General features: G+C 36.8%; 1 protein-coding gene across 2 annotated transcripts; it reads right to left on the bottom strand.

Annotated features, from left to right (window-relative positions):
* Positions 1-4,817: 4,817 nt before the first annotated feature.
* XKR9 (XK related 9) lies at positions 4,818-20,218 on the bottom strand. 2 transcript variants are annotated; one of them, XM_004175238.5, is made up of 4 exons: positions 20,019-20,218; positions 16,104-17,680; positions 9,858-10,081; positions 4,818-8,754 (listed from the first exon to the last, which is right to left on the bottom strand). In XM_004175238.5, exons 2-4 carry the CDS (start codon positions 16,478-16,480, stop codon positions 8,111-8,113), a joined length of 1,245 nt encoding a protein of 414 aa, XP_004175286.5. In that variant the 5' UTR covers positions 16,481-17,680; positions 20,019-20,218; the 3' UTR covers positions 4,818-8,110. The 2 variants fall into 2 exon arrangements, with proteins under 2 accessions (XP_004175286.5, XP_072780858.1); XM_072924757.1 differs by having other exon boundaries at positions 16,104-16,655.
* Positions 20,219-20,452: the final 234 nt, after the last annotated feature.

Genomic DNA, 20,452 nt, shown 5'->3' with positions numbered 1-20,452 from the left:
CCTCAATTTCACTCAGGTGGTACATACTGTCCTACATATGCATAGGCTGCCTGTTTCTCAATGAACAGCAACAGGAGAGCTAGCTCCTGAAAAAGCACAAGGTGAGCCCTACAGAAAATGAAGGAGTAAGCGGGACAAGGTACAGGCAAGACTTCTCTGAAATTATTTCTTAATGGCTTGGAATGTTTTACATTTTGACTTCTTAGGCTGTGCTCTGACTACACAGTGGATTAAGTGTTGGTGAATTGGACTTGCTGAAAACTTGTTTCTGGAGCTCAGTAGGCTGTTGGAGAATCCAGTCTTCTAAAATTCAGGAAACAGGCTTTTTTGGTTGGTTGGTTGGGTGTTTGTTTGTTTGTTTGTTTGTTTTAGCATAATGCTATATTGAATGGATCAATTTATTCCCCTGGGCAACACTCATCAATTTTCTGAGATTATCTACAGCAAACTGTTAACAGTAACTACAGAGTCTCTCCAATCTACTGCTGAGAAAGCCCTTTTTTAAAACAAAAATTTGGATGGGGGTTCCTAAATCATGTAGAATTCTTGGCTAGGTGTATGGCTGTCTGACATAGGATACCACTAACACAATATTGTTGGGATTTTCTAAGCAGCAGACTTATCCTTGCTTTGACAGTCACACATTTGAAAATTTTATTGATAAACAAAAGCTGGAAGACCTAGTATTTTAGTGGGATTCAGTTGCTTTCTTCCCAAGTGGCTGAGCTGAGTACTTTCCTTAAAGCACACAAGGGTAAGTAGCCATTAACCAGCAAACAAGGGGCCATCCACCTTGCATGTGTGTTTTGGTGACTGCTGAACCTCAGAGGTCCAGCCCACTTTGGTGAGGGAAAAACAACTGTTGCCCATAACAAGGCCTGCAAGTTTATGTTTCTATTCTTCCATTAACAATCCCTCATTATCAAGAAAAACTCAAACAAAAAAAAAAACCTTGTGGGTTTGTGTTTTGTTTTTCTTTCTGATTGAGGAAGGCCACACCCAGCTGCTTTAATTATACTTCTAAATACATACATGTAAACATTATTTTTTTGGCTGGGAAAATGTAAGCGAGAAAAGGCTTTTTAGGGTTTCATTTCTCTCTTCAAAGAAAGGAATAAATGAGTTACTGATAGCTATTGTTGTCCACATCTGATTATAATTATAGATGTTAAATCACTAATAATAATTTTATATTCATTTTTTCTACACAATAGTCATTCTTGTTTGAAACCGCCACGCTTATTTATTCTATGAAAATTCACACATCACAGTAGAAATGGACATTCAACTTGAAATATAACTCTGCTTATATTATGCTTTATTAAAATGCTGTTGATTACGATAACTGATTGCAAAAGTACACACTCATTAGCTTATGCAAGTTCCAGTAGTGTCATTTAAGAAGTTGATTGTAAGGAATTAGGCCATATTGTGTGTCCTAGCCTTTTTTCCTTGTGTTTATGTAACTGCCGTTCAGCTCTGCAGACTATGAGTTACAATGCATTCAAAGTCATGGTAGAGAACCCAGGGAGAACTCACCAAGAATAAATTGCTTCCTCTTTTCTTCTCAAGTGAGAAAATATGGCCATATCAGCAATTTGCACCAAAGCAATACCTAACACATAATACTATACAAAAGGTCATAACTTGGGAACCAAGTTTACAAGGTTTTGCCTAACTAGACTTCATCCTGTCAAAATTCTTGCTGTAGTCAATGGGAAAGGGCACCTGTAAATGAATATTTACCACATCCTAAACAGGTGTCAGGGCAGACAGGATGGCAGTACCTTGGGCGTGGCTTTTTCCTCCATTGATTTTAGAGAACCCTATAAACCTAACATACAATTTGAATTAATTGTCAGAAGTTTGAGGTAAATACCAGCCTACAAGTAAGGGTATCAATACCACTCAGATAACTCTGCTGCACACTCGTGCATGTAGCAAAGCAGCACAGAACTGTATGAGGTACTGTTTTCTGCTTTGGAGTTGTGACAAAAGCAACTGTCAGGTGACTACCACCTAGTCTTCAAAATCTAAGTTTACAAATGTCTACAGGCCAGCAAAATACAGCTCAAAAAAAAAAAAAAATGGAAGAGACCTATAGTATGTGTTCTTTCTGTGTCATTGTACATTTTCCATTTTTCAGAGTCCAAATTACAAAAATACTCTCTTCTCACTCTGCTTTTTCATCCAGCTAAACAGTATGACAAAGACCTAGTGACTTACAAAACAGTCAACAGCATGCAGTCCCCATCATGGCAGTGCTGTGTATCTCCACACAGCATAACTTCAACCACACAAATGCATTTCTTCTCTCAGTTAAATAATTCATAGTTCACTAATGATGCAAATCTTCATGTAAGACATAGTTTTTTGAAAAACCCAAATAAAAGCACAGGAAAATTATAAAAAAGCTAATGGTATTTTTCTGAAGTGCCTCAAACTTTTATGTGAACACCCAGACAAATTTTGTTGAACAAATACTTGCCATTGAAAAGGAGATGTTTTCTATTCATGAAAACAAATCTCTGAAGGAAGCTAGGCCTTAAAGAAGGCAGGAGCTGAACTTGGATCTTACATTGGAAACCAAACACCCTAAGAGAGAAGAACAGATAAGACAATGCTTCTGCACAGGAATATTTGTTCTACAGTGCACTGAACATGAGTCGTTAAAAGTCAAGACATTGTAAGATATTAAAATTTTATTTACAATACAAAAATACAAATTTTACTTACAATACAAAAATAGGATTATAGTCTGTGGACACAAGAAATAATCCATTGGATACATTCAGCAGTAGCTAGAATACGGCATAACAATTTTGACCCAGAACTTGAAGAAGGACATGGTGAAATGGAAGAGAAAGCAGTAGGAAGAACTGTCAGTTAGAAGAAAATGAAAACATCATTAAGTGGTTTCCAGTGTTTGGCACAAGAAGTCTGAGAAAATGATCATGATCTTCAAACGTAAAATTCTGCTTCACGGAAGAGGGTACCTGTCTGCCTGGCAAGGCAGTGAGGACAACAAGGTGCTGAGACTGCAGGAGGGAGTCTGAACATAAGAGGCTTCTAACTGAGAAGACTGTGTAGACCTATTTGACTGGAATATTGTATTTTTCAGAACCTGTTAGAAAATATCTGCCAGGAATGGAACAAGCACAGTGATCGTGCTGTAGGACAAATTACAAAATTATGTTTGAGGTCTCTTTCTGCTCTACTACAGCATAAGACACTTCAAGTTAGATTGAATGTGTGGAATACATGAAGTGAAAAAAATACCAGTTCCCTCTTTCTCTATCCACTATGTCACTTCCTCTCTGCTCCTTTCTGCAAGGAACCTGCAAACATGTAGCTTTGTCATTTACTTTCTCATAGTGGCCAGGAAGCATCCAGTAAGATTTAGCACTTTATTTTCATCATCCTACTGCCTACAGACAGTTAACTGTGTCTTTTCTAGGCTCCCACTAAAAAATACCTGTGCTAAATCAGAGAGACTTAGATCACTTGTCAGTGCTGAGAAGAAAAGCATTACAGAACTTTACCACTAGCTTTTTGTCGCATTCCATTTGCAACAGAGATATTCTTCTAAGCATATCCTCTTCACCTTGACAAAGAGTCCACAAGTAGTAATGATAATGGTAATGATATTAACATATTTGTACTGAGATTAGCAAGAGTTTCTGCGGCATGAACATGCACTTCAAAATCTTCCTATTCTTCCTCATTCTAATCTGTTATTTACATCTATGTTCACTGTCAGAAATAAAAAGTATGCTAAAAATATGGAAACTGAAATACAGTCACAGGAAGGCAAGTGCCGTTTGTATTTTCAACAGTTGTTAGCAAGCTACATTAATTTTGAAGCAACACTCCCCATCACACCACGGTCTACATTTTACTAAGCTAAAAACATAAAACTTGCATAGTGGGAACCTTCAGTGACTTTATGCATTATATGTTAGCCAATTGGAGGTAAAAGAACACTTTTTTTGAAGGTGGTCTCCAAGGGGTAAGCTCCACTCCATTCAGACATCAATTGTACAGCCCATCTACTTTGCTATTCTACTAAAATTCTGTAAAATTAAACTAAAGTGCAAAGTAAATAGAGAAGAGTGCAAAGAGGTGCAACAGGAAAATTCTTCAGTTGGAATGAATTACAAGTAATGAATTACCTCATGTTCAGACGAGATACATCATTGAACCTCTCAAAGCTTACCATGTTTTTGGAAGAATGCACATATGGTGAAACCTGTGGGCAGAATGTAGGTAAGCCTAAAGAACTTTGAGATGTGTGCATGCTTCTAGACTGTGTAATATAAATAGGAGATGCTAGTTTTGAAACAGACTTTTAGATATAAGAAAAAAGAAATGGTGCTTTCATGTGTAAATATACAAAGTTTAATGTTTGGGCTTGAGGCTTTTAGTGAGAAATATGTACAGTACCAGTACCAAGAAAGAGGTAGAACTCAGCTCTTTGAAGGGTTAAAGTGAACTTTAGTCTTCCACCGGTCACCCTCTGGTACTGTATCTTAATAAATTTCCCCTGTTTATGGAGTGTTTTTGATGGCAGGCAATTCTTTGTTGAAAGTTAAGTGCTCTTTTATATGAATAAATAAAGAAGGCTTTGGTTTGAATGAATACATTATTTTGACAAATGTTTATTGGAAACCCAATTATGGCTTAATAAATCAGTACTATCTGTGGTACATCAGGTGAGCTCACCCATGCCATCAAATGGCACGCTGAATATTAGTAGGATAATTAAAACAATTCTGTTGGATGTTGTTCTTCTTACCCAGGTCTGACAGTAGTCAAAACAGGAAGAAATTGTTTATTAATTTTATTTAACTTATTAAAATACTTTTTGTAAGATGTAATGGGCATACTTAACACAAAAAAAAAAAGAAAAAAAAAAGAAAAAACCATTTGTTTTCAATTTGCTGTTAGATTACAATGACAAGGTCAAGTGCAATGCATGAACTGAGTGGCAGCTGAATTTTAAGGGTAGTTGGGAAGCAGAAAGGATATATATGAAGTCTATTGTTTGAACTTTACACCCAGGTGAAGTGGAGCTTTGTTTTGTCTGAAGCAGTCACTGGTGATATGAAATGTATCTGGAGTCAATTCATGTGCTTTCTGAGTTAGAACAACCAGACGAATGAGAAGCCATTTTCACAGCTGTGAAAATGAAGGGAATCAAGTGAAAATCTTGAACTCAAAGTCAAGAAGAAATAGACAAGTTTAAAGTTAAGTTTTTTTATTCTCATAATATTCCCCTGTAGATAAAAATTTACAGGGAGCAAACCACCAGGAATTCCCATCTCTTGAGGTCCCTGGACTGATGACAACAAAATAGAGATATATTGGTGGAAGGACACTGAATAGCTTTAAGATTTATGAAAAGAACCTAAATGATTTCCCAAAGGATCATTTCCAGGCTTAGGATATGGCTAAATTTATATCCACTAGGACTTACAAGCCTAAAATAAGGATTGAAACTGAAGTAATTTGGTTTGGTGTGCATTTGAATTAGAACAATATAAATAGCCACCTAGATTTCTTTCTTACCAACTAAACTTCAGTCTAATATTCTTCTTAGGGGCACAGAAGAGGGAATGAGGAGACATAAGGAGAACAACAGAAGGCACCACAAAGTTCAGCTTTTCTCCCCTGAGAGAAAATGAGTGTTAGGAGTTGGCCAGAGAGATGGCAATGAAAGACTTCTCTTTGGAATTTGTCAGTTCATTGAAAGGAGAAAAAAAATCACCAAGACAAATTATTTTGTTACACCAGAAATTAATTTTCCTCATGACCAACTCAGGCTCCAGATTTCTGGCAGCAGGCAGAGAACTTGGAGGTCCCAGGGCTTAATTGCCCACACTAGGACTTAGGATCACATATTTCCCCAGAGGTTTGCTTCTCAGATCTTGGATAAAGTTTGAGGTCATCTTCTAAAAACTAGTTAGACAACATTTTGTCATTTCTGCAAGATAGAGATAATATTCTCTATTTTCCACCATCCCTTACCCTAGTCCCTTCTCAGGATTTTAGATTAACAAACAGCAAAAGTGTGGGAAGCCATATAAGGATTGTCTTCACTATTTACAGTTCTATTTTTTCCTTTATGAAATAAAAGCAGGCATGCACTTTGCTGCCAAGGACACCATCACCAGTAATAAATATTCTGCAATAAAGAAGACAGAACTTAGGACAATCATGGTGCATTAAAGCCTTGGGCTTTTTCTCCTTACCTAAGAAGATGTTCCACGGCTAGCAAATCTGGATATCTCTCTTCCAAAGTAAAAGAAGTTAAGGTACTGGGTTTTATACCAATTTTAGTAAAATTAAATTAGCATTCCTTTGTCACATGGATTATCTTTACTTGTGGACCACATTTTGTTACCCACAAGCAAGAATGAAGGATTTTAGAAGTAAACTCTTTTTCACTACACCAATTTCTCACGTGCCGCCTCAGAAAGGCAGACCGTTCGGTCCAAACTATGCACATAGAAACTAATTTCCTTGAATAGGATCAAGGAGATGTATGTGGTTGGCCTGGTAAAGAGAAGTGTGGACATAGAACAGGAAAGAAATGCATTTAGAAACTTCCCCTGAGCTCTGGTAAGGCTGAAAGAGTAACAAGAAAAAAGCAGTCTGCAGCCCATGAACTTGACGCAAAAGACACAAGACACAGCTCTTAAGAAACCTAATTATCAACCAAAGCTTCAGCCCTTCCTCCAGAGTTTCACAGAAATTTATTGTCAATAAATAATATTAACAGATTTGGTTCCTGGCCAAGTTTATTAATTTTTCTTATCTCTAGCCTCTTTTCTCAAACCTAGTTCCCTACCTTTGCCTGTGGTCAATCTAACTGCAAATGTGGAGTTAATGGAAGGAGAAAGAAGGGGAGAGAAGGAGCCCCAGGTTTTCATAACACAGATTTAAAACACAACAGCTCTGAAATATTCCCCCTTAGATTTTATTTCTGAATAAACTGTGGCTATCAACCTTATTTCATTGCTCTTGATTTAGCATTTGGACACACAGCTGAAATGTTTTCTGGTTTCACTCTGCCTTCTGCCAAAAATTCTTGATAGACAAGCTAGTTTATCTTTTGCCAGACCCTGTGAGTGCATCAGAACAGTTGCTGCTCTTTTCTCCAGTGATAAAGGTGCTGCACCACTGCCTGCTCTGCATAGCCTCAGTGGAAATTTCAGTGCATATTTCAGTGGAAATCAGCATTTAAAGAGTTACACCTTGGAGCCCAAAGGAGATAAAAGCTTCATGGAAGATGGTTCTTCATTTGCAAGCGAGACTCCTGTTGCCATCCATAAATCCCTCAGGCTGCTATTATAACCCAGAACAAGCTGGCATCACCCCTAAATACAGAAGACTGTGTGAAAGATTACCAGAACAAAAACAACAAAGAAGTCATTAAAACACCTAGATGATAAAATGCTTGAAAATATCTCCCCAAATTTCCTTGTGGCAATACAGTGATTGAGCCATAGATCAAAGCTATTCTTCTTCAGGGGATGTTCAGGGAGAAGGCAGTACAGTGTGTTAACATGCAGGACTACAGCTCTTACAGTAATGGGGGGAAGCAGAAGACTGAACACTGACCTCAGTTATTTTAAATGCACTCTTCTTTCCTTCCAGCAAGAAGAACAAAGCAAAACAAAACCAAAAAATCCTCCACAAAACAAAAAAAGAGCCTTGTTTTTAACAGACTCAACTCAAGTTAATAGAATGTGGGTTTAATGCTATATTTCATTTAATTAACTCTTAGCTTTTTCTATGTTACATTTGCATTGCTAAAAACCTAAAACTATGAATTGTGTTGGATGGATAGGTTAAATAATTTCTTTGACAAACTAACTTTCACCAGCACACAAATGTTCATGTTACAGAGTCTTTGTATCATGGAAAACAAATAGTTATTCAAAGCCGACAACTCTGGTCCACTATGTACTCCTCAGTGATGCTACACAAGTACCAATTACAGAGAAACACACTGTCCAGCAAGCATTTGCTTTCAAGGCCACAAAAATAACCAAACCAAAACAAACAAACCAAAAGAAACAAAAACAACAAAAAACCCCTGTAATGCTCATTGCATTAAGAAATTATGAAATCTACCTGTTTTCACTCTAACTTTCTGCCCTGCTGCTCCATCAACTTCATCTGAATATGCCTGAGGTCTGCAATAAGTACTGGGATGAAAATGACTGTAATAAACAGCAAGAAAAATAATACCTAACACCAGACTCAAAATAGTTAAGATGCTTATAATTGTAAAACATATTCCTTTCATAAGGGAAGGTTTCCAGAACATATATATAAACAAAATACCTAGAGTCATTACAGTGTGAGTAGCATAATAAATAGAAATGCAAACTTTTGTTCTTCTCCCCTTTATGTTAAAAAAGGAAAAAATTAGAATTATTCCAACTACAGTTCTGTACAGATATTCCATCTTCTTAGACTTGCAAAATGTTGTATGCTGTTTCAAAGTCCAAGTGAAGCCACCGATCCAGAGAAATATCAGCAGAATTACAGAAATTCTGACACTGAGTAGAGTGATCAATGAAATACTGAGTATCCAAGACGTGATGGTAAGCAACTTATAGAAGAGGTATGTGAACTTGGAAAGCACATGAAATTCATCTTTGTCAGGCAGAGATTTTCGTAGTGATATCTGATAATCAACCATTGTTAAGGAGATACCACAAAAAGACATCATAATGGCAGCATCTAAACAAAACACAAGGAAAAATGTTACATCAGAGAAAAAGATACACTATTTTACACTATGATTGCTGAATGAAATTTTACAAAATATCATGCATTCCTAACACTTTCTTTAACCCAGTTTTATATTTACTCTCTGCTCCAAAGCAAGTCACCATAATTTTAAGGCTCACTTTAGTTACTTAAATCTAGGCATCTGATGATGTTTGGTACACTTACATTATCCTGCCCAGTTCCTGGTCCTTAATGACCTTGTCCAAGTTGTGTGTCATATCTGCCACGTCCATGCACAGGTGACTTAGAAATTCCCAAAGTATTGCAAATAGACCATAAAAATTTAGGTTTCAGCAACCAATATATGTGAGTCTGCTGTGTCTAAAATGTAGAAATCTATAACTAAGACATGATCCTTCACATGGTCATATCCAAGATTAGATTTGTCTGATCCTTTTCCATTAGTAAATTTTGACTCCATGGACTTTGAAGGAACACTAGACATCAACGCAGGTATCCCCATTTGGTTAGATAAATTCCAAGCCTGTATAAGTCAATGTCCTTCCTGTAATTCTTCTAGTTTTAGAGCTGGAAATGGTACAGTCTGCTGTCTTGCTTCTCAGAGTTGAACCAATATCTCTTCACCATGTTCCATTCTACATATCCTTAGATTTAGTTTTGACTCTGTCCCCCACCTGTAACATATACTCATGGGCCTGCTTTAATTATGTAACTGACTTCCAAATGCCTAGCTAGCAGTTTTAAAATAATCTGTAATCAAAACCACACATATCAAACTGCTCTGCAAATTACAAGCTAATTGCACTTAAGAGCTTCTTTTCAAGTGATGCATGATTACAGTTTTATTAGATATTATGACTTTTATATTTATGATGCACAGTATTTAAATATGACTTTTCATTTTTATAGTGAAATCTTCCTTCTTATTGATTTAGCAAAATTGACCATTTACCAGACAGAAGTTCTAATTAAATGCAGAGTAATAATACAGCGGAACACATGTTTTCCAAGGTACATTTAAAATGTTATCCAGTCATGAGTTATATTCTTAGGTAAGAAATTCAATTTGCAACAGCAGGAAAAAGACTTACATTGATAGAAATTAGTTTTGCCATGTTCCATGAGGATGTAAATCTGAAGAAAAAGTTGTGGTGTGGTCTCAAGAAACGTCTTGAACACCCTGAGCATGTTAATATCAGTCATTGCATCAATAGCTTTTTTTTCAATGCAGTTGGAAGGATCTACTTCTGATGCACCTCTGTTACTTGTTTGTTTAAATGCAACTTGACAGCCATATTTCAGAGCAAACCAATACCTATTTTAAAAAGGACACTTGATTAGACAGGACTTTTTAGAAGACCAACTCAATAAAATGATACAGCCTTATAACAACTTTTTCCTTCTTCTGCTCTGGTAAAGTTCTGTCTGATACCAGTCTGGTATCAGGGATATCAGAGAATCATTTAAGCCCAGCAATACCATGTAATAACAAAACTAATGAAACAGAATGAGACTTTTCTAAATAAAGATTACAAACATAATTTTGTTAGGATCTAATTTCTTTAAATTACTGCATTTCTGAAAATTCACTTAGCGTCTCTCCTCAGTCTCTCTTTGAGATACTCATTCACTTTCTTTGTATCCTTTTCAGGGTATTAATGAATATCCAGCTGTGAACATACACATCTATGTAAGTAGAATATAGCTCCATAAACCCCAAGGATAATACCTGATGAATCGCAAACATAAAATGGACTTTTTAAAAAACCTACTACATTGTTACTTTCTAATAATCAGAAGACTTATATTTCAGAAAATACTGAAATATAAGTTTTACTCTTTTTTTGTGCCATGGTCATATATTTATATAGGTAAAAGTAACAGGCAGATACACTGCTTGCTAATACCCTATCAAATTAGATATTTATTAAATACATAATGATGTAGGATAGAGAAATCTAGTCTTATTATAATAGCAGAGGTCCTGAGATGTGGAGAGATAGGATACAGTGTAGAAAAGCACATGCATATGATGATAAGGGATGGCTTGAAAAAAAGGGATAGGAATGAAAAAAGATGTATGTAGCAATTTTAACTGCATTACTATTATTATTATTATTACTGAAGACTTTAATGTACAGATGTATTCTTTATTTTTCTGTAATAAATAGATCTAGATTAATAACAATTCTTGGAATCAACTGTTAGAATTTAATTTACACTAAGTTCTTGGCTTTATAGGTATATAAATCCATGTGTTCTTCCATAAACAGGATTTTGACCATAGCAGGCTTCAGACATCACTTCTAAACCTATTTCTGTCTTTAGTTCCCAGTTCTGACATTCTTCTCCAATGAACCCACTTTGATTATAACCAGCAGGCAAGAACAGCCTGAGTAGTTACTTTTAAAGAAAACTCACTGTTATTCAGCCAATTTTTCTAGCCTTGCAAAGACTACTAGAGTCTTTCCTCATCCAAAGAGAAACTAATTCAGTAAATAAATTATGACAGTTTCATCATTCACTTGGATTTATTTTCTTGAGAAATTAAGCAGAACTCCACAGGCCAACACTTGCTTATCTTAGTTACACAAGACCGCTAATACACAAGCTGAGAAAGGCATGGTCCTATGCCTTAACTTGCCTCCTATTTACATTCCCTAAGACAGCATCTGAGAGAACTTCAAGATTCATGCTGAAGGGCAGCTTTCTAATTCCCTGACCATCCACAGTATCAGACTCACCAGGGGCCTGATGAAACTCGTGCCTTGCATTTACCGTACGTAGAGAACAGAGGGCAGCAGATCATCGGACCATCAGCCAGCCAGACCTCACAGGGCCGTCTCCTCCCAGCGTAACGCTGGAGCTCAGGACTCCTCTCCTTACTAAGGGAGCTCGGAAGAATCCCTGGCTCCTTCAGGGGTTAAAAGTTTAACACCTTTACCACCGTTAAAGACCAAATCCTTTAACCACAGGGAAGGCAGTGTAAGGCTCTCTTCCACAGCCACGAGCAAGACAGCCAGGATTGTCAGTTCCTGGGTTAAGGGTATGCTAGAAGATTCATTACGTATTCCCTGGTATGTTAAGGCATTTTGACCATACAAGTGAGAACTGCAACGTGGAAGCAACAATAGAGTAGGTGTGGAGCAGCTTTGTTACATAAGAGCCTTTCCTTTTCTCCTTGCAGAGATTCATAGGCTGCATCCCTGCCACTCAGTCCATGAACTGCCTCTGGATCCATTGTTTACTCCCAAAGGAAACTAATTTTTATTTTTATGGTTTTGTGTATTTATCTCATTGTTCCCTGAATAACCACTCATAAGCAATGAACTGAACTGTTTGGCAAGGCATCTAAAGCATTTTTCCTGTTTATAAAACAATTAGTATTCCAAAACATCTGGTTCTTGCATCTGAGATGTAAAAAACTGGAAAGTTTGCAATGTTTTCAAGAAAAAAACAATTGGGTAGACTGATCTGCTAGTTGCCCATGGACTCATCCACCAGAGCCTGTGTTTGTCCAAGCAGCAAGAAGTGGAAATCAGCTGCAAAAATTTTGAGCTGCAGAGCTCGCAGTCGAGATGGCAGGTGACATGTAAGGCAAGAGCTGTCCTAAAATAAATGTTTCAGCTGGATAAATACCTGAAATCACTTGTAAGTTTTTAGAGCACATTCCTTCTGAGCATTGTGTATTAGGTTTATATTGTTATAAGATGACATGCTATGTATTTGTCATTAGTTGTAGCGGTTTTGATTAGTCCACTTCTGACTTTGAACACTTTATAGAATACTTTTTTTTTTCTAGTAAACTCCAAATACTTCTACTGCTCTTTGATTATGTATTAAGCAGGGCGTTCTCCAACATCCACGTTTATGTTACTTACTGTAAGTACACTGTGAAAAATTGTCATATATTAAGAGTATTTTGTACTTAAACTGTCATTCTCATCTGTCTCTTTGGCATGTAATATGACTTTTTAGGAAGGGCTCATAACCAACTTTTAGACCTAATGTTGAAGTACGTTCCCAGCCTAGGGCAAAGTTCAGTCCATACTAAAGGAGAGGTCAGGTTTAAATTTTCTCCTTTATCATGCCCACAGCTCAGTTAAACCCTATGCCTGCTCTGAAACTATAATAGCTATACTCCTCTAATCTATTTTCCTATAATATATCTATTGCTACAGTGCTTCAATATTCACAAACTGCAAAGTCTTTTAAAAAGGTACTACAACTGTAACAAAAATACATTAATAAAAATACTGGATTAGTTATGTGTTTTAGCTAGAGGTACATCTTAAATGGAATGTGAAATGGTTATGTCAATAATACAGAGAAATGTCGGTTTACCATTTACTTTTTCTCCTTACAAATTCATCAAAGAGAACAGGTTTTTTGTTATTTCAAGGCATATAAGCTACTTGGAAGCCAACAGAGTAAAAAACCTACAATTTCTTTGCAACTGGTATTGTCATATGTGAATGCTAAAGAATTACTAGTGTTTCTAAATATCATTCATTTTGACAGGAGAAACGAAAAGGGTTTCTGCATTTGTAGTATTGTTTTGTGGAGAACACAGATAACAGGGCTCCTACTTATTATAAAAACTCATGGAAACACAGCTCCATTGTCTCTCTGTTCTTGAGATGTTCCTAGATATTCACCACCATTTCACAAGTGATGAAGTTTGATCCTGTAGAATTAGGAAGGCTTTGTCTTTGGCTGGGAATTCACAGGGGTGACAGCTATTTTGTTTTGCTGCTTCACAGTCTTCACATGTGACAAGTAAGTGGCCTTGCCAAAGTTTCCATATCACATGCTTCCTCTCCGATTTCCACTGACTTGTAACACAATCCCAGCATTATACTATATCTCATCAAACTACACTGATAAATATTTGGGTGCCATTTACAAATTCATATAGGCAGGGTGTGAGTGACCTGGCAATAATGATTGTCCTGTTAAAATTCTGGCCATGCAGTCATAGCCTTCAGCATTGCATAAATCCTTATAAAAGGAAAATTACTCTCTGCTGCATGTTAAATTTCACCTTCTAAGTATCAAAATACTTGGATTAAACCCATGAAACTAATGCAACAAAGTCAATACTTAGGTCAGTAAATTTACATTAAGAAAATGTGATCAAACATAGAATCACAGAATCATTTCATTTGGAAAAGATCTTTAATATCATTGAGAACAACTACTGCTCTAGCACTATCAAGTTGGTGGACCTAGTTGCCACATCTACATGTCTTTTAAATATCTCCAGAGATGGAGACTCACCCACTTCCTTGGGCACCTGTTCCCATTTCCCCACATTCTGTGACAGTGTTATTGTCTTAATATTGTCTTTTTTGTCACGACTGTTCTCAATTCTACAAACATCTGTGTGAACCATTTCAATGGGTCAGGCTGAATATAATTTTAGTCAGCATGTTAAAATGTACATTTTTTAACTTAATTTTGTCTCCTTATAGAGCATACTATTTCATATGAAATATAATAGCAGGTATGCACCCTTTCCAACAAAAGAAACTAAATCCTTCTTAGATAAGAAATATTTTTAATTTTGTTTGCCTCTGATTTTATATATATTGTATGCATGTATATACATCTATATATAACAGCATGATTTGCATATTTATTACTTAGTATTGATAGTGTGTTAGCAAAACCAAACTGATTCCCATTGTTCTGTGCACTGTACAAAACCTCCAGGGTACTAGTTTGTAAGTCACCTGTTCCAGCACCTAAAGGGAGCCTAGCAGAAAGCTGAAGAAGGAGTTTGTACAAGAGCATGAAGTGATACAACAAGAGGGAATGGCTTCAAACTGAAAGACAGTAGGCTAAGAAAATATATCAGGGTGAAACTCTTTCCTGTTGGGGTGGTGATACACAGGTTTCCCAGAAAAGCAGTCAATGCCCCATCCCTGGAAGTGTTCAAGGCCGTGTTAGATGGGGCTTTGATCAACCTGGTCAAGTAGAAGGTATCTTTGCCCATGGCAGGGGGGTTGGAAGAAGCTGATTTTTAAGGTCCCTTCCAAACCAAACCATTCTAGGAGTCTAAGCTCAAAGATGGAGCAGGAGGTGTAAAAGGAGATGAAAGGAGGAAGAAGGAAAAGAAGAAAGGAAAAAATAAAAAGAGATAATTTGATAAGATTTATTCACATCTTATAATTTCAAGCCTCAAGAGTTCACTGACCAAATCTTATTTAATGGCTAGGCCCTCATTTTCCTCTTTGAATGAAGAATATGAGTTTCTGCTCCAAATGACCTTCTAGAGAATCTCAACAAGTATGACCTGACTTGACAGAATCCATTTTTATCCATTTACTGTACAGATAAACCTGAGAGACTCATTGTCTAAATTAACTACATAAATTAGATGACTAAGTGGGAGGACAGGAGGAAGTTGTACCTTGATACGACTAAGGAAAATACATATGATAGAAGTATGTAATAGTTAATCACAAAGGTACAAGCCCAGATGCCAATTGCTGTTACCAGCTTATACTTTACAATATGCATTACCACACTGCTGAATTGTGAGGAGTGGCTGAAAGAACTTTGTAACTTACACATAACACCTTGGAAATTTTCCAAGCATAAGTAGCAGCACTAGAGAAAATATCATTTGTGCAATAAAGAACAAGCAACCAAGTTGACAACACTGTCAAAGAACAAAATAATGTTTACTACATAATAAGCCACTCAGAGAATATGGAGCTAAATCTGGAAAAGAAGCTTCAAAGTTATAGAAATTCATGGTAAGAGATATTAATTGGAAAGCGTATGAGTTCAGGTAAATCCAAGAGTTTGTGGATTGCTTTAGAGTTAAGGTAATCCACTAAGCAAACAAAGTTTCCTATCACCATTAAGTCAGTCCATGCAAATATTCTTACTAACTATTCACCTATTCATTTCTCTTCTGAATCTTGGTGAGTTTACTACACATGTTTAGACACTCAGGTTGAAACTTTACTTCGTCAGCTGTCTCAGATGCTTACTGTGCATAACATCACTTTGTAAACTCATATTTATCAGTTATGACAGTAGTACATTTCAAAGCAATCATTTTTATTAGGTATGTCTCATCAAATGGCTGGTTAATCAAACAGAGCAGGGTTGTGAATTATAAAAATCATTGCTTACAGGTATATGGAAGAACTACATGTCCATCAAAACCTGACAAAATTTACCACCAAAATCCATTTATTCACATGAAGCAGTAATTGTTAAGGCCAGAATTGCGCTTGTCCCTGAAGCGATACTAAGCACTTCTTAATAACTGTCCAAAAGCACCATTTCTCATTTTAAAATAAATGTTTAAATGTGCTTACCTTATAAAAATTCCACAATGAAAGAGATGAACTAGAAAAACCAACTTCTGCTTCCCAGTATCAGTACCTTCCCAGTCGTTTTTAAACCACTCATAACTAAATATCTGAGTTATTATTGATGAAATACCTCTAAAACAGAGTATCAATATACTCCAAGAATATTGTCCTTGACAGAAATACCTACTAGCTACCCAGAAGTCGACTCCAATATCAACTACATAAATTATCATTCCACCAACTAAAAAAAAGAAGTTCTGCTTAGTAAACTTCTTAATGTGTGAAACTGCCGCTGCTGTCATTCTCTCCTCACTTAATATAAAGGAATATAAATGCTTTCCTACAATGGAATCTTTTTCCTGACAATACCATCTTCTCATATTGTTTCATACAAAGGAAAGTTGGGTTGTCCATTTTTATTATGGCAAAGAGAATTGCATTTTCCTGTGCTCTTGATTTAAATATTAAAATAACTTGTAAAATACATATCTATTTTGGAAAATATAAATGTAAATTGTCTTTTTAATTGATGGAGTAGTTTTTCTTTACTGATTCCTAAAAAGAAGAAGAAAAAAAGGAAGATTAGCAGTAACAATACCTTCATCATTTAAAATATCCTACAGCAATTCTCATGACCATTTGAACAGGCAAGTACAAAACACAGAATGTACTGAGACACCAGCGAACAATCAGCCCAAGAGAGCTGCATTTCTGAACCTGCTAAGGTCACCCATTCTCCCAAACAATGACTCTCCACTCAAACAGCTGTTGAGATAATTCCTAAGAGTTGCAAAACACTAAGAAACAAGTTTCTAAAAGAAGCTTATGGAAAAAAGATTGATTCCTTCCCAGAACTTTCTTAATTTCTGAACTTTTCTCCTTTACTGTGCACAGCACAAAATGTTAAGAAAACTTTTGTCTTGAGCACACACCATGGTATCAGAATAAACATCATTTGGCAGTTTCCAGCTGTTACTGCATTTGTGTGCAAACATCCAGTGTTTTTATCATTTCTGCTTGGTTTTCCACACGCAGTAGGAAAGTGCTAAACAAGATTGCAGCTCTCCTGTTAAAGAGGCTTCTGAGGAGCCAGACCTAGGCCAGTCTATACCCCCTTGAGAAATGTCTTCTAAGCTGTGTGTAGCTACACATAGATGATTTAACCACATAGCTCACTGTAAATATATTTCATTTGTAGTCAGAACTACATTTTACATTGCCCAACACTGCAAGGATTCTTGTGATCTCTTGGGTAGTCCTTACATGTCTTTCTTCTCTAGATCTGTGGTATTTGGCAGGTGAAACAGAAAAGCAGTATAAGGCAGTACATTCTTTTTCTCATTCACCTCTGCAAAGCTATAAACTTAAAATTACAAGGTCCCTTTACTTCATTTACTTATCTTAGGAAAAAGCTGCTGGCAGCAAATGCAAAGGATGGGATGCAGGACATGCCAAGCCTGGGCTGGTGCCAGTGCCAAACAGCTGCAGACAATACATGGAAAACAGCTGCACCAGGGAACTTGGAGCAGAGAAAGGGCAGGTGGAGGCAGGTCCCTTTGGATTTTGTGAATTCAGGCACACTGCCACAGAGGAATGAAATTAGATAATTGGTTAATAACCCATAAACAAAGGTAATAACTGTTCTTTGCTTGGGTTGACTGGGCACGTCTTCACTGTGACCTAGGTACAAACCCAAAAAAGAGAACTTAAGTTCTTAATTTCCTAATGAAGACAAGTGGGAACATAACAGCCTGAAAAGGTGATGAGTGTATGGCTTACTTTTTTGGATCTAGGCCTTAGCTATTTCTATCCTCTCATTCTATCTCCTACTTAGGTTTCATGTCCTGGCCTAGAAGAGGTCAGAAAGATCAGGCAAGCTTGCAGCTGGGATAGTTGGAATCCTTTCACTGTTCTTTCCTATTCTCTCCAATAAACTACCACTAATCTCTTGCAAATCACCAACGCAATTTATATTCAATTCACAGTTAGATTCTGGGAAGTGGACTTAGTACAAAGTCCATCATAAATTAAACTCTGTGTTTACAAACACAAAAAGACAAGTTAACCATGAGCCAGCAATGTGTGGCCAAGAAGGCAAATGGCATTGTGGAGTGCACTATGACCAGTGTGGCCAGCAGTTTAAGGGTGGCTATTCTCCCCCTCTACTCTGCTCTGCTGAGGCTGCATCTGGGGTACTGCGTCCAGCTCTGAGATCCCCGGTTCAATAAAGACAAGGAACTACTGAGATGGTCTGGCAGAGGTTTACAAAGATGTTTGAGAGACTGGAACATCACTCTCATGAGGACAGGCTGAGAAAGCTGTTCAAGCTGGAGAAGAGACTACTGAGAGGGGATCTGATCAATGAACACAAATATCTTAAGGCCAGGTGTCAAGAAGATGGGGCCAACTCTTTTCAGTGATGCACAGCAACAGGACAATGGGCAATGGGGACAAACTTAAACACAGGGAGCTCCATCTGAATACGAGAAAAAACGTTACTTTGAGGGTGACAAAACACTGGAACAGGCTGCCCAGTTGTGGAATCTCCTTCTCTGGAGATATTCAAAATCTGCCTGGATAGAAACCTGTGCAACCTGTTACAGAACCTGCTTTAGCAGTGGGTTTGGATCAGATGATCTTCAGAGGTCCCTTCCAACCCCAACTGGTTTGTGACTCTGAATTTTTTATGTCGGAAAATTTGTGTATGAACCAACTTAAGAGTTTATTACTAGGATTCACTTAAGAAAATTCCAAAGGAAACAGTTTTTACTCTATATAACAACATGTCATTCTGCAACTTGAATACCACCTTTGTCAAGCTGTATCTATGGTTTTTAGAACAGGTTTAAAACCAAAAGCAAACATTAAAGAAAGCAAAAAAAGCAAGTTCACTAACTGTTACAGGAACCACAACATTAACAGGTTAGTCAATAACTAGATTCAAACAGAAAGTCCTTTGGAAGACAATTTATGGCCATGTCAGGCAAGATACCAAGGTTCACATTTAATGACTAATGCTATAATAGACATTCAAGTGGCAAGGAGTAGCCTCTGATCTTGCACCTGAAATGAGCAGAAAAGGTAACAGGATTCCTCCTTCTTTATAGCCTCCCTATCCTTTTTGTAAATGCGCACTTCACAAAGTGGAATAGGAGAAAGGAAGTTTTACAGGCAGACTCCTCTGAAATAACAGCATGAAGAGAAGCTGTGAGCCAGGGGATTTCTACTCCTGACAAGCCTACTGTCCAAACTACTGTCATGTCAGCAGTCTCCAGACCCATCTGAACACCTTGGTGCTATTTGAAGCCATAAGGCTAGCTGAGATAAATGAAGAGCCACACATTATCAAGCACGTCAGCTTGCTCACTGTCTCACAATTATTTTGAATAAGGATTCCAGTCCTGAAAGAGCCTTGGAACAGCTGAGAAGACACAAGGTTTATATTTTGTTCATGACAACCTAAAAAAAATTCTGCCTGAGTCACACAAATCTGTTATCACATATGTCCATTGCCTTAATTCCAAATCTAAGCACCAACACCTGCTCACAGATGCACATAAAATCACTGTTGAAGATCCCAGACTTTGATAACCCTACATTTTATGCATGATAGTACTCTAAAGAGCACCATGGTCTCAGTACTAGGTGGGCTTCAATTAAGTGCCACAGGAGAAGGTCTCTTTTATCAATCAGAATTAAATTGTCCCCAGTCTTATTGAACACATGATATCTAACACGACAGGGTCAGGAAGAGTAAACTGTCAGTCAACATAAATATAAGCCCCCCTCTAAAAACTAACATACTGAATCAATTTGTGATACAGAAACATTTTGTGATAAAACAGAAACAATAAAATTGAATTATAAAGGCTTTAGTTCTCACTACATATTTAAAATTCTATTTTAAAATGCTGTTACCTTAATACTGGCCATGGATAGAGGTCTTTTTAACTTCAAAAACTGTAGATTTCCATATTCATGGATTTCTCATCCATACCTTTGCAAGACATGCAATCCAAGGAAATTAAAGGGCTTACTGATATAACACAAAGTGAAACTCAAATCATATCGAAACCATGTGACACAGTTAATGATTTGCTATCTGTCCTTCTTATGCTGGTATTACAAAAATTGTATTCTAAAAATTTACACAGAAGTCCCTGTTAATAATAAATACTAAGTTTAACAGATTATAACTTTCTTTTCAATGAAATCACTTAACAATTTACCTCCTCAAAGTAAAATTAAAAAGCTACCACTTTGCCCCGTATGTTTCTGTATCTGTGTATTCTTTTTCAAATTTGGACTTTAGTTCATTAGACGTGTTGAGCAAAAGTCAACAGATATTTCTG

This window comes from Taeniopygia guttata, chromosome 2 (genome assembly GCF_048771995.1).
Source record: "Taeniopygia guttata chromosome 2, bTaeGut7.mat, whole genome shotgun sequence".
Taxonomy (NCBI): Eukaryota; Metazoa; Chordata; class Aves; order Passeriformes; family Estrildidae; genus Taeniopygia; species Taeniopygia guttata.
This window is presented reverse-complemented; position numbering and strand designations above follow the sequence as displayed.

Excerpts from the sequence above, each read along its gene's own strand:
- XKR9 (XM_004175238.5), bottom strand. The coding sequence starts at position 16,480 with ATGAGAAGATGGTATTGTCAGGAAAAAGATTCCATTGTAGGAAAGCAT. Across the intron at positions 10,082-16,103 it reads CATTGTGGAATTTTTATAAG|GTATTGGTTTGCTCTGAAAT; the intron begins GTAAGCACATTT and ends TTTTTAAAATAG. Across the intron at positions 8,755-9,857 it reads CAAAACTAATTTCTATCAAT|ATGCTGCCATTATGATGTCT; the intron begins GTAAGTCTTTTT and ends TGTTTTGTTTAG.